This window comes from Lepidochelys kempii, chromosome 8, assembly GCF_965140265.1.
Source record: "Lepidochelys kempii isolate rLepKem1 chromosome 8, rLepKem1.hap2, whole genome shotgun sequence".
Taxonomy (NCBI): Eukaryota; Metazoa; Chordata; order Testudines; family Cheloniidae; genus Lepidochelys; species Lepidochelys kempii.
Window position 1 is genome coordinate 10903491 of NC_133263.1, and position 14690 is coordinate 10918180.

The following is a 14690-nucleotide window of genomic DNA, read 5'->3' on the forward strand; positions in this document are numbered from 1 at the left end:
CTGGATGGCAGGTGTCAAACCTGAGTGGCATTGTAACCCTCTGCAACAGGTTGCTACATGACTCACTCAAATTTGCCCCAGCTGCCTCTCCATCACTTGGAGGGGCCTGGAGCAAACCACCCTTCCCCACCCCCCACCTTGGTCAGCCCTGATTTGGGCTCCTTTGTACTACAATATCATCATGTTTTCTCATAGCCACTCTTTAAATCTGCAGAGAGCAGCTGTTTACTTAGCACAGCCCCTCTGGGCTTGCCCAAGGCAAGCTCCTTTTCAGGTCACCTGGTACAGGTACTGCCTACAGAATTTGGGGGTGCCATTTGACCCTCAAGTACAGTGATGTGCTAGAGGTCTAAAGCACATCTAGCTACCTGATGCAACTGGTCCAAGAAGTCCAGCCGCTGCTAACTTGCCCATGGTCTAGTCTAGTCCCTAGTGTGTGGCAATGATATCATAGAGAAGAAGTAACGGCCCTTAAAAGCTGTTGCACTTTGTTGGTCATCTGTGCTCCCTATCAGAGTCTCATTTTGCTCTGCTCTTTACCTGCTTTTTCCCCCCATAAGGTTTCGTTCTCTCTCTCTCTCTCTCTCTCTCTCTCTCTCTCTCTCTCTCTCCCATGTTTTTTGCAGTCCCTTCTTGGGGGGGGGGGTGTGAACTCATTAACTCTGGAGTTCAAGTTCAAACCAGGGATGTTTGACAGGTGGAGAAGGAAGGAAGGACAGGTGGTCCCATTCCTAATTGGCACCTCTAGTCACTTGTCCATTGTCCAAGCTAGAAGGAATGTGACATTCAATTCAGCCAGCTGCAAGACTGACATTCTCTCTGCTGGTCTCTGACCAGCTGCTCTGTTCAAATCTTGCTCACTACAAGGTTGCCCTAGAGAAGCCTAGGAACTTGTGACGTTCGGAAACCACACCTGGCTTAGCAGACAAAGCATAGGGAACATGTTGGAAAGGATAATTATTTAATCTTTAGCCGCCACCAGACAGAGAGAGACAGGCTCGTCTGGGCACTGGGCTCACCTGTCTCCTTCCTCCACACGAGGAACAGCAACATCTGGAAGGAGTTGGAAGAGGACTGATTATTGATGTCCCCACCCCCAGCCACTCCTTCCCCACAGCAACAGCTAGAGGTACAGGGGGTATGTCAGTGCCTTCCAGCTTCCTGACATCATCGTTCGCTCAGCTCGGAAACTGGACTCGAGATATGTACTTTTTCTTTCTTTTTTTTCTTTTTTTTTTCTTTATACTGTATCACCACTGCTTGCGGGACTCCCTTTCCTACCACTACAGTCCTTACCTATCCCACCTGACTCCCCACATTGAAATGAAAGGTAGTACACCCCAAAAACAAGTAATTAAAAAGGGCGGTCCTACATGCAGAACATGGCCATGCATATTGTCTGTGTGCCAACTGAAAGCAGTTGGAAAAGGTGGTGCATATAAGTAAATATCCAGATTTCACTATAAAGAGGTTACATGGATTTGGGAGCCAGAAATCTGCAAGACTTTTGTGTCAGAGACACTCCTGTTGAGTAGCCTTCAGTGACAAGGTTCATACTCTTGCCACCTTTGTGCATCTGTCTGAGTGCCAATGCAATAATACTTCTCAATTCCCTTCAAAACACTAATTCTGCAATTCATTTTCCCTTCCCCACGGCAGGAGGATGCAGATGTGGAGTGGAAATTTGCTCGTGCCAAGCTCTGGTTATCATACTTTGATGAAGGAAGGACTCTGCCTGCTCCTTTTAACCTAGTGCCAAGCCCTAAATCGTTTTATTATCTCATAATGAGAATAAAAATGTGCCTCATAAAACTCTGCAAATCTAAGGCCAAAAACTGTGAAAATGATCTTGAGATGGGTATGCTGAATTCCAGGCTACGGGTATGTCATATACTTCTTTCCTTTTAACACCCTGAATGTAAAACGACCATCATGTCCTCTGTGGGCAACAAGGGAAGGAATTCTACTTTGTTCACAGATGAGCAAAAAGAGCTGCTTAGCATTGTACTCTATTTTATTTATTATTTGTATTACAGTAGCACCTGGAGAGCCTAACCAAGGTAGTGGCCTCCTTGAGTTAGACACTGTGCAGACATCTAGTGAAAGATAGTCCCACCCCAAAGAGCTTATGGTCTATATGAACTGGGAAGGGGAACAGGTGGAGTGACTTCCCCTAGGAAGTCACAAAGCAGGCTAATGGCAGAACTGGGAATAGAAGAATGCAGGTCTCCTGATGCCTACTCCAGGTTGCTAGCCACAGGATCATGCTGCCTCTTGAAACCGTTCTTTATGTATTGCCTAAATTCACTTTATTGCCATTATGTAAAACTCAGCATTTAATACCACATCTGATTTTATCATTGGAAGCCGGGTTCCAACCAGGGAATATTAACTTTTCCCAGCAACTTGAAGCCACAGTTAACAACCTCCCCGCTTTCAGCTGCCTAATGACAATCATACACAGTAATAGATCGGCCCTGCCTCATCCACCACCTGTTCATTCTTTTGAAAGAGATGTGTGCTTTGGGAAAGCACAACTCCTCTGACTTTGGAATGGGCACATTTGTGAGAAGCAAGTTAGTTTTCCCTTAGTACCAATGAGCTTCCGCATGACAAAATATGAGACACACAGAGAAACATTCCTAAAAATCTGACACTTTCCAACAGAATTGTTCCTGAAGAAATGTCAGTGTAATCGGGGAGAGGCTAATCCTGTGGAAATATATTCTTTGCAGAAATGTAATTGGGACAAAACTGTTCTTAGCAAGCAGATTTTTTAAAAAAAGCCAAAAAACCCGAGGCAGATCTATTCTTTTCCTTTACAGCACTTCTGTTAGTTCGGAGTTTTGGAATAAAACGCCCAAAGCTATTCACCCAACATTCAGCTGCGGCTGTTTTACCGGGACTGTCAAACTCAGCAAAAATTAAAACGTGATGAAACAGCTTCGTTTCCACTGTACTGACCCTCACTTAACTTCCTCGGCTCAAGCTGGGTTTAAAACAAAAAACAACACTGGGAACCGAGACCTAAACGAATGTGCAGGATTTTTGTCTTTGTTTACAGTTGCTGCACGTGACAGAGGCTGCTCCTAGGCAGCATCACCAGGAGCTTCAGGGGGCTTGTTAATATTCAGGGGGCATGTTCTAATACAGCAGGGCATGCTTTTAAATTTTCCTCTCGGTGTCATTGCACATTTTTAGGCCCTCTGAACTGAAAACTGTCAGCTGCTTCTGCCATTCACAGGACATAAGCTGAGGAGAAGAGAGGCTCTGGAGGGCACAGATGTAGAGCAGAAGAGAAGCAGTGAATCTGCCCTGATGGGACCAAAGAAATTCATTGCATTGGCAAAATAGCAGAGGGAAATAAGCGGGAAGAAGCATAGAACTGAGCTGGGAGGGAAGGAGAAGAAGACTGAGATCAAAGGAATATGCAGAAAGGATGAGAACAGGAGGCGCTACCAAAGAAGAAGCTGACAGACCCAAGAAAGGGGTCAGAGTGGAGATAAAAGGAAGAGCTGAAGCAAGAATAGTATAGACCAGGCCAAGGAAGAATGTAGGAGAGGAACGTAGAGGAGGGCTTTACAGAGCTTGCCATTGGAAACTGCAGTGTGCCTTTGTGGCTGATTGGAGTTGCTTGATACTATCCATTGAGTCTGATGAGTAATTTTCTCTTCTCTTTGTTCAAAAAGCTATTTTCAAAATTCAGCCACAATCACCAGGAATTAGAAGTAATTAAGAAAGCTCTGCCTCTCGCCTCCTAACACTGTCTCAAAGTGGTGTGAGAGGGATACAGTCAAAACACCTTTTGTTTAGATGATATGAGATTGAATTTCTCATCCAATAATTCTTCTGTTCATTCTGGCAAAGAAATGAATGGGTTGTCTCCCTCTTCACCCTCTGATAAGCTACCAGAGGCAATGTAGCCTAGAAGATAGAGCACTGGACTAGGTATCTGGAGACCTGGGTTCAATATGTGTCTCTCTCCCTGGGCTGCTGAACAGCCTTGGGCAAGTCACTTCACTTTTCTGTGCCTCCATTTTCCTGTTTGTAAAATGGGGATGACCTACTTGTCTCCTCTGTGATGCACTTCGAGATCTACTGATGAAAAGTGCTATGAACGAGCTAGATATTAATTATATTATTAATTAGGGAATGGAAGTGCTGGTTTTCTTCTGCAGGATCTCCAACCTGCTCACAGAATGCAACATTTTCTAATGTTTGCATAAGTCTGTGTAGCCTGAGGTGGAGAGGTTGTTTGGGGAAAGAAGCTGTTACAAACTTAATGTTTCATTATGTTTTATAATTTCAGAAAGTTCGTTTTCAGTCAAGCGCTCGAAATTCAGAAAACTTTACTGTGAAGAAGGGTTATAACAAGCCCACGAGATATCAGGTAATGACAGTAGAACATCAAGAGCAAGGAAAAAGATCTGTAAGCAAACAAGGCTTATTTGCAAGGATCAGATTTGTCACTATACAGTGGGCTCCATCCTGTGATGTGTCAAGCAGTGACCTATGCCAAATCAAAGGACACAGTAATTTATGGGACTGAGCCCAAACCTTTTAGTTTCACAGTTGCTTAAAGCAGCATGGCAGTGTAACAGCTACAGAAATACATTTGACATTAACGTGATTGTCATGGTAATTAATTGCCATGGTAATTAATTGAAAAGTTCACTGGTATTGAACTTAATACAAGAAAAGTTCACCAGAGCTTCATCCTAGACTCATTGACAGTGTTTCATTTTGTCATGACACAATGTTGTCTCTCTAGACTTTACTTTAATACCCTCATGTGCTTTCTTTGGCAATATTTTGTTCTATTTAGGTGGACGTGCAATGTGATCTGTTACAAAAATAATTATGAGAGCCGTGATGACACAGCTTACTCTCCCCACACTGTGAAATTACCATTGTTGTAAGGTCCTGAGTAGAACTGGGTGAAATATTTCTTACAAATAGTTTATTTGCCAAAAAAGGCAGTTAGGGTGAATATGGCCACTAGAAATTTTGAAAAAAGCTTTCAAAAAGTTGAAATATTTCAACTTGACACTTATGAAATGAAACACTTTGACTTTTCATTTCAAAATTACAATTAGTTATGAAATTTACCTAGATTTCACTTAAAAAAATCAAAAAAGGGTTTTAAAACCCACTCTAAATGAAACTAAACCTTTCATTTTGTGGCAAATGAAATGTTTCATTCATCCTGAAACAACTTCTTTGTTTTGGTGAGAGAGCTGAAAAATTGTCATTTTGGGTTAACTCAAAACAATGTTGTTTGTTTGTTTTTATATAATTTTTCGGCTTAGCCACCAAACCAAAAAATCAATTATTCACCAAGTTCCAGTCCTGAGAATTTATGTTTCTGGTAGACATATTTTATGTGACAGCAGTGGGTTATGTGTGTAGTAGCAAAATCTCCAACTAAGCAGGTACTTGGTTTACATCTACAGACATCAAGTATTTGTAAATTGTTAACAAGGTTAAGGAAAGGAATTGGTTAGTGGGATAAAAAAGTATAACTATGTGTGGTAAATACTAGATATTGGGTAACATTTTCAAAAGTTCCAGATTTTTAAAGGTATTCAGGGCCTAAAGATGTGGATAGATTCCTAATACGATGTTCAAAAGCAACTAGGTGTCTAACTCCCCTGAAGTGAACATCCCATTAGCTATCTATCTACATCTTTAGGCACCTAAAACCCTTTTAAAATATGTCCCTCTGTGACAGAGCCAGAAATTGACCCCAGATCTCCTGAGTCCCATTCCAGTGTCTTAACCACAAGACTATTGTTCACTCTCCTTTGCCCAGCAAGATAAAGTCTATAGAAGGTACTTGAATAACTGAAGGGATAAAGAGTATATGAAGGTAGGGCCAATAAATACATAAAGAAGATGGATTTCTGCATAGAAGGCAATAACTTACAAATTAAGGTCTGCTACCGGAACCATTTCTTAGATGAGTATCACACCAATGAAATCAAGGGAACTATTTGGGTGAGCAAGGTCTGGAGGGTTGAAAATTAATATGAATGTCCAAGATTTTCAGAAGTAACTAGATGTTGAACTCCAGTTTTCAGTAAGTGGGAGCTCAGTGCATTCTAGAAATCAGGCCCCTTCATGTTGTCTCAGATTAGGGAACCAAAATCAACAGACATTTCTGGAAATCTTTGCCAATATTTCTCTATTGTGCCAGTAACTATGTGGTTGAGAAGCCATTTTATTTACAGTAGCAGAGAACCCAGAAAAGGTGGGAGATGGCAATAGAGATGCAAAGCCACAATACAATATTAAGGCAAAAATACACAGTAGTATTGCTGAAGATATTGCAAGGAATGTCTCCAAAGGCTGCAAAGTGACATCCACCCCTCAGATTCTTGATAAAGAATTGTCACATTTGCATTACTTCTGTTCAGTATCCTTACAACAGTGTATTATCTGGTACAGTTGGCACCATGAAGATCTTGACCTTTGCCACCTGTAGCTACATGGCATGTAGAGTACTACTCATTGTAAATATAGACAGGACTGCAAATAGCAGTAGCAAATACTGTGGCTGGCACAGGTAAATACTCTGTGATGGTAAATGTCAAGAAGATAATGGCGTTCGTTATATGTTGATTCCTTGTTTTCCTGTAAGTTCCCTATTTTTGTCTCCTATATTGAAAATTGTTTCTGTTGGGATCTAGTATTTCCCCACTTTCCCCAGAATGTTCCTCAATTTATGTTTTCTCAGGTGGCAACACGTCTTCCATCTGGATTGAACTACCTTGGCCATCTCCAGCATACAGTATGTGCACTGTGTCTCATATATATTTCCTTAACCACCCACCTGGTTAGAGAGAGATCTTCTTCTATAGAAAGACACAGTCCTAAACATTCCACATTCCATCACTAGATAACACATATACAAATAACTGGATCCCTTTTTGTCATTCACCTGCCTTTTTATTGCTACAGTTCACATCTAGTTACTTAATGATCAGGAGGAAGGGGTGGGATGTTTTTGGTTTTGGTTTGGTTTGGTTTGGGGGGTTTTGTGTCTCAAAACCTTTGGGGAGATTGCCAGTGACATTTAAAGCAACAGGATTTCTTCTTGTTCAGTGGGCAGATGGGCCTGAATTTAGGTTTTATGGGTAGGATGCTTCTGTGATTAGCATGCTAGCTAGTGTCTTGGGAAACATGGATCAAGTTCCCTGCTCTGTAACAGACTACTTCTGTGAGGTTAGGCAAATTACTTAGGCAGTTTCCACGGTATGCATCCGATGAAGTGAGCTGTAGCTCACGAAAGCTCATGCTCAAATAACTTGGTTAGTCTCTAAGGTGCCACAAGTACTCCTTTTCTTTTTGCGACTTACTCCCTGTGTCTCAGTTACCCATTCATAAAATGGGGATGATAGAACTTCTCTGTCTATCAGGGATGATGTGAGGATCAGTATATTTTAAAAATTGTGAGGTGCTCAGATACTAAGATGGGGGGGGCGGGCTTTGAGTGCTTTAGGTAGATAGATGTTAAGTTGCTGTTGTTCCCCACTATTTTTTATCCAAAAATGACAAACCGGCTCCAACAGACCACCTTAAAATGAGTGTCTTTCAGTCCCAATGGGAGTAGCCATTCGCATCATTACACAGAAGCCAGGTAACGTACCTCAGCCATGCATAGTATTGTAAGTAGAGAGAAGACCATGAGAGCTTTCTTAACCCTATCCTAGATTTTCAGTGGGAGCAGGAGCAAGATCCGGAAGGCAAGTCCAGGTCCTGCCTTTAAGGGTATGGAGGTTCCCCAGGCACCTGAGGGAGTGGGGTCCCACTGCACCAAAGGAGAGGGCTGTGTACGCGTGCATGCTAAGAAGGTGCAGACAGAAAACTGAGCTTGGAAGAGGCTCTTTGCATGGCAGCAGGCAGGGGCAGGAGGGGACAGGACATGCGCAGTCCAAGGGAGTTAGGTATAGCTGGGCTAGAGTATCTGCCATTGTCTGGATTCTCCTTTCTTGTCCCTATGGGGAAGGGCAGCAGAAGCGGGACTGTATCCTGAGGTAACGGAGTCTTCTTCCCTGGTCCCTGTGCATCTGCCCCGCAACCAGCCCAGTAACGGAGGTCAGGCACCGGGCACAGGCTGTGCCCGTCAGTGACTAATGCTCAACATCGTTGTCTGGGCACAGTAACTCCCCTTAAAGTCTTTTCAGCTGTGTGGCTGTTTAGAAGATTCTAAATCTAAGGGTCAAACAAAGTGAACTCAGTAAATGAGAGAGGTGTCATTGCCTCCTGTGATGAATCAATGAATCGACTCCCAGGAGCAGGGACTGTGGTGATTTAAGATGAAGGTAGACGCTGATGGTCTTTTCCCTTTATAGTGTCTGCGTGCTTGACAAATGGATGTCAATGCAGCTCTTCTTGAAGGCAGATGGAGAGTATCCCTCAGTTAGACAGGAAAAGGTCCAAAAATCCTAGTTGGAGTTGCATCATCATCAGAGCAAATCCCACAGGGACATAGCCTCCTTGCAGATTGAGCACTATCTGCATTGATCGTTGGGTTGAAATTCCCCCCAAGAAACAAAACTTTTTGGACCCAGTCATGCCATTTGGATGCTGCCTCATGGTGGGGAACTTCAGCCCCCTGGTGGAGCAGAAGGGGGAACCCCGCAAGGGCGCCTGATAAGCTTCCGTTACTCCACTTTGCATGAGCAAATTCCTCCCAAGCAAGAATGCATACACTTCCATATCTGTTTTACACACTCAAATGTAGATTAATCATGCATTTGGGCACCCAAATGAGCTATTTAGGTGTCTAGAAATAGATTTAGATGCCTAACTTTGGACTCTTAAAAGGCAGTCCCCTGTGGTCCATCTACACTGCAATAAAAGACCTGTGGCATGGCCACAGCTGGCCCAGGTCAGCTGACTTGGGCTCACAAGGTTTGGGCTGCTGAGCTAAAAATTGCAGTGTAAGCAGTTGGGCTCAGGATGGAGCCTGAGCTCTGAGACCCTCCCCTCTTGTGGGGTCTCAGGTCCTGAGTCCCAGCCCAACCCTGAATGTCTACACTGCAATTTTTAGCCCCACAAGCCCATGTCAAGTGACCTGGGCTCTAACTCTTGGTGCTGTGTTGTTGTTTTTTTTTTTGTTGCAGTATGGACATACCCTGGGAGGTCACTCCCTTTACTCCTTTTGTCATGTTTGCTGCCCATCTTCAGATCTCCAGTCTATCAATGTTTTTTCCCCCTATACTGAAGAAGACTCCACAGGACTCTAGTTGTAGCCTAGTATAGAGCATAAACTGCTTTAGGACTTCTTTTATACCTTTGTGTATAAACATAGCTTCAGCACTTTTGCAACAGCATCACATTGCAAGTTCATATCTGATTTGTTGTCTGCTCTCATTCCTATATATGTCCGTACGTCTTTCTATCCAATAATCTCACATTTCATACATCTACATGGTATTCTTTTTTGCTGTGTATATTAAATGTGTGCCATTTTTCTGGGGTAATTCTCATTCATTTTAATCCTTTTTTCCAATGTTGTTGGATCTTTCTGACTCTTCTCTCTATCCTTCAATGAGTTTTCCTGTTTCCTAGTTCTCCTAGCCCCTGATTCAACACCCACAAGAGTCAGTGGGAGTCTTTCCATTGACTTCAGTAAATTTGGGATCAGGCACTTAGTTCAGTGTAATGAGTGAGTTTGATAATGTCATTAATAAACAACTTATTTTTTCATCCAGATTTTTTCTTATGAATACTTTAAACAACCTATATCCCCAAAACCTAAACTTGATCCCACTTCTTAGTTTGATATTTAACCATTTGTAGTTACTTTGCATTTATGGGCTATCCACCAAATTCGTATGTCTCCCATGGTATTCTTTGATCTGTCTTTCTTGTGGGATGCTTATTAAATATTTGTTATTCAACTATTATAACACAAAGTGGGTAAATATAAAGGTGAGATCCTGGCTCCATTGAAGTCAATAGCAAAACTGACTGATCCAGTGGAGCCAGAATTTCATCAGTCAAACTGTTCATAATAGATCTAGAATTACAGACAACCAATATCATACCATTTAACCATTTGTATTCACTTTTCAGAAAATAATGAAGCGTCTTATTAAGCGATATGTCCTGAAGGCTCAGGTTGATCGAGAGAATGATGAAGTCAATGAAGGCAAGTGGCTTTTACAATTAATGAGGTTACAATCACTAAAGCTGAAATCATGCATCTCCATTCAGTTCCAAACTGATATGTCAAATCATAAATCAGATGGGTGAGACTGTCTGGGGCAGCTTCTGGAGAGGCAGCATGCACAGGCATGCCCTGGTGGGCATAGATTACTTCAAACCATCTTGCCCTTGCAATTTCAGCCCTTTCTGTGGGCTGAAATGATCTCTGGTGTAATTTAGGTTGTCTAGGGAGGTTCTCTAAGTTACAACAGACCTACCCTTGGAGTTGTCCAGAATCACCATAGTGGCATGGTGTATGGACCCTCCTCCTCTTTCCTCAGAGCCCTTCGCTAAGCCCCTACACCGGGCTTGTGAAGGGACCTGTGTAGGGCAGCTTCCAACTGTCCTACCCAGTGCCTGCACTAGACAAATTCTCCCCCAGTTGGTTAAGAGGCTTTCCTAGACCCTGTACATCATCACGGTGGCATACAGGGGTCAGAGCAGAGGAAAGAATCCCGCCCAGTATCTCTGCTAAGCTTTCTACACTTTACATCACAAACAAATCTTTTAGTTACATAGGGCACCTTCAGCACCATTTCACCATACAGCCAACGCCACCCTTTTTTCCAACAGACCCATACTTCTTAACAGCACATTACCCTGTACATTCATATGGGCCTTAGAAAGCCCCTTTTAAAAACATTGGCCTGAGCTATCCCCTCTGCAGCTGGAAGGGATGGACTCGCTGCCGTTCCCCACTCAGTATATATGGAAAAGGGAATGCTGGCGAGGGAATGGTATCTCATCCTAAAAAGCCGCTGTGTAGCTTGGAAATCTGTATGTGGAGAAGGAGTGGGCTTGGAAAAAACAAGAACTCTCCGTACATTACTGTTGTTAGCAGTATTAATAGAGTTTGTTTCATTAAGCCCGTGGGGGGGGGGGGAGGATTTTGTGTAACTGCTACTCTATGGAGGTTCCCATACATTTAGTGCCAAGCCTATAGTTTGTGTTCCCAAATGAACTCATTCTCAGGAATTAAAACACGGTGATGACTTGTTTAATTCAGTCTCATTTACAAAAACTTTTTTTTTTAATTGTAGGAGAACTTAAAGAGATTAAGCAAGATATTTCCAGTCTCCGCTATGAGCTTCTAGAAGAAAAGTCAGAGGCTACTGGAGAGTTAGCAAGACTAATACAGCAGCTGAGTGACAAGTTTGGGAAGAACTTAAATAAGGACATTTGATGGTGATCAAAGAAAGAGACAACTCGTTTTCTAAACATTATTTGATATTTCAACCAGCATTTTAAGAGAGCAAAAACAGTGCAAGAGATGGGTACTGAGCCCTCAACTTTTGCCACCTAAGAAATATTGGTAAGGGCACCGTGCATTAGAATATGTTTTTGGGTAAAACCAACGATCAGTTAATATCTTTACGATATAAAGGTGACATTTTGGTATAAAACAAGCCCATTGACATCAGAAATAGATGCACCATCTCCAAAAGATAATCATGCTTATATTAGATACAAAGCACCTTTTAAAAAAGGCAAACAGCCAAATCCTCAGCTAGTATGAATCAGCATAGTTCCATTGAAGTCAATGGAGCCAAACAGATTTATATCAACAGGAGATCTGACCCCTAGGGCTTAGATCTGGGCTTAGATCTGCAGAAAAATATTCCACGAATATTCATTAAAACTTTTAAACAAATTCACCTTCACTTAGATGTGTGCACTCCTTTTGTGCTTGCTTTCCATGGACACCCATGAAATTCAGTTAGAATAGCATTGAGGTTAATAGAAAGCAAATGTGAAAACACATACTAAAATATAGTGATCTCAAATTGCCTTCCTATGAGGATTTATACTAGGAACTTCATTTCAAGAGTTAACTCATTCAGTCAAGGAAGAATAACAACATCATGTGACTTGTGACCAATCACAATGTGGCAACTCAGCTCAGATTTTGAATAGCATCAATGAAATTCACAAGGAATGTTTCAGAATGGTTTCAAACTACGAATACATTTGGAAAAAAAACCCACCTCAAGCTGGCTGAGGACTTTCCGTCAACAAAAAGGGGAATTTGTCAAAAAAAAAGGATTTGCTAGGAGTTATTTGCTCAGGCACAGTAAAGAAAAACAGGGAGAAGTTTTAACAATTAAACCAATTTACAAGCTGCAGTAGTACAAAGTCCTCCGGTTGTACCCTTACAAGGGAAAATTTCAGAACATGATGCAGCTGAAAACTCAGTTGCTTGTTTATTTGGTGTTTTAAGCTGCTAAAGCACACCTTATTACTTTGGAAACACCAAACTGTACTGTTTGTTTACAAGGTGCACCTATGAGATGACCATTACATTTAGATATCAGCTAAGAAAAATAAGCAGAATCCGAAGGTGACCTGTGATCAGTTCTTAAGTGCCAGACGAGAACCCAGATAGCCTAGTAGAGTAATAGTTATATTTGTAAAAAAAACAAAAACAATAAAAAGAAAAAAGTGTACTGTAGGTAAACCTGTTTAGAGAAAAAAATCAAAATAATGTATTTTTACCTTTAATAAGATTATCTTGTATACTGTAATATTTTTACCTAAAAATGAGGGGGCGGGGAATAAAATTACCTCACAATATTTGTTGCACCTTGAGTGAAATATTTGTCTGATATTTTAAATACTCGCCGAGGAAATAGAAGTTTCACTGGCTGTTGACAATGTGTGAGCAGGACCAAAGTTACATATGCCACCAGCCTACTGCTGAGGAGAGTCGAAAAGCATCATAGTATAATTATAGAACTAGAATTTCTGGAATTCTTCATAGTCTCCACTCTGAATAACTCCATAAGGATGATACTTAGTTTGAAATCACTGTGTTGAGATTCATACATGAATGCATGGACACCTACTGAGACGGTAAAATAGAAATGAGATCACTTCAGTCATGTCTATTTGTGCTACTGAATTTCTAGTTGGAAATAAGATGGGTAACATTATTTGGACTAAGTTTAGAGAAGAATTGGCTGAAAAGACAACTGATGCTGTCTTCCCTGGACCTGACCTATCACCTGACATGTTACACTGTGCCAGTATACATTAGCATTTTCCACTGCTGTTGTTCACAATGAAGGGACAGGGCTTTGCTTTACAATCAGCTGCTATGCAATATCATGATCAAATTCTCACCGCACGGTGTTCGCCAGGAAGGCAACCCGTAATAGCACTGTATAACAGGTTTTCTTTTAACTTGTACTATTCATGATTATTTTGAGCTACTTTCCTCTGCCTAAACCTATGAATATGGCTCATGTGAAGTGCTTGATTTTCACTTTGAAAAGAGAAATGATTTAGCCAGACCGTGTTTATCAAGAAAAGGGTTTTCAAAAAGACTTTGGAATGATGGAATATAATCCTCTGTATAATCCAAAATAATACCATCATATCACGTGAACCACTTCCAGTTACTGCCCTGTGCATTTCAGACAAAAATTGTGAATTGCAGGGAGTGCTGTCATGAAATCAGGTGCAAAATCACATGCATACTCATTTGCATTCAGACAGTAAGACGATTGCCACTCTATCTTCTATATTACATCTAAAATTGTGCAATTAGAGTCATAGTTATAGAATTTTAGGCCAGAAGAGACCACCACTGCATCTACTCTGATCTGTACATCACAGGCCAGCAACACCACCCAGAGCTTGCACACTAAATCCAAGAGCTGAAATTGCACGAAGGAATTACAGCCCTTGGGAGACTAAATTCTAATTCTAATTCTGCATGGCTTGATCCAAAACCCAATGACAGTAATAGGAGTGTTTCATTTGACTCTAATGGGCTTTGGATCAGGCTCTAAGAGATGAAAATTGCAGTCAATGAACATTCTGACAAGGACGATTAGTGCTGTAATATGAATAACTTTGTTGAACCATGTGCTTCTGCACGGAGGCTTTCATATTTCCATTCAGTTGCCACTTGCTTTTCTAATATGTAAATGCAGCGTTGCAGGTCTGTCATAACCAGGTAGTTAACTTATTGTTCTGCATGCAGTAATTTCCCATAAGTGATCATAATACCACTGTAGATTTCAAGAGGAGAATAAAAGAAGGGTAGGGAAAGTTCTGGAAAAAAAAATACGCACAAGTCTTCACCCAGATTTGAAAATAAATTTGATTTAGTTGTAATTGCATTCCTTTTGTGTTCACTTTAAATGACCTATCAAGAGATTGAGAGCTACGCAGATGAATGCTCATGGCATGCAATTTTTAAGCCTCCCTGCTTGAGATAGTTTGTATGGGGGGAGACATCAGTTGACACAACCAAGTGACCAGTTTCTCAAAACCCCTGGTTAGGCCATTGGCTCAAAGAGGCAGCTAAAGAAGTCAGACAAGGCTCAGAATGGAGCTTTCTTAAAAAATAGATGATTTTTTTTAGTGGTTGGGGTTTTATCAGTTGTACAAAAAGCTTCTTGCATTGCCCAAACTTTTAATTTTTTTCACGAACCAATTCAAAACTGAAACATCCTCTTTCAATTGATCTG

At 41.4% G+C, this 14690-nt stretch overlaps 1 protein-coding gene across 1 annotated transcript in view; it reads left to right on the forward strand.

Moving 5' to 3' along the window:
* TRPC7 (transient receptor potential cation channel subfamily C member 7) overlaps nt 1-11475 on the forward strand; it is a 119067-nt gene extending 107592 nt beyond the window's left edge. The window contains exons 9-12 of the mRNA XM_073358081.1: nt 1660-1881; nt 4310-4390; nt 10084-10159; nt 11256-11475. Coding sequence (XP_073214182.1) covers nt 1660-1881; nt 4310-4390; nt 10084-10159; nt 11256-11398 — 522 coding nt within the window. The 3' untranslated portion in view covers nt 11399-11475. The remainder of the gene's footprint in view (nt 1-1659; nt 1882-4309; nt 4391-10083; nt 10160-11255) is intronic.
* The last annotated feature ends 3215 nt before the right edge of the window (nt 11476-14690 follow it).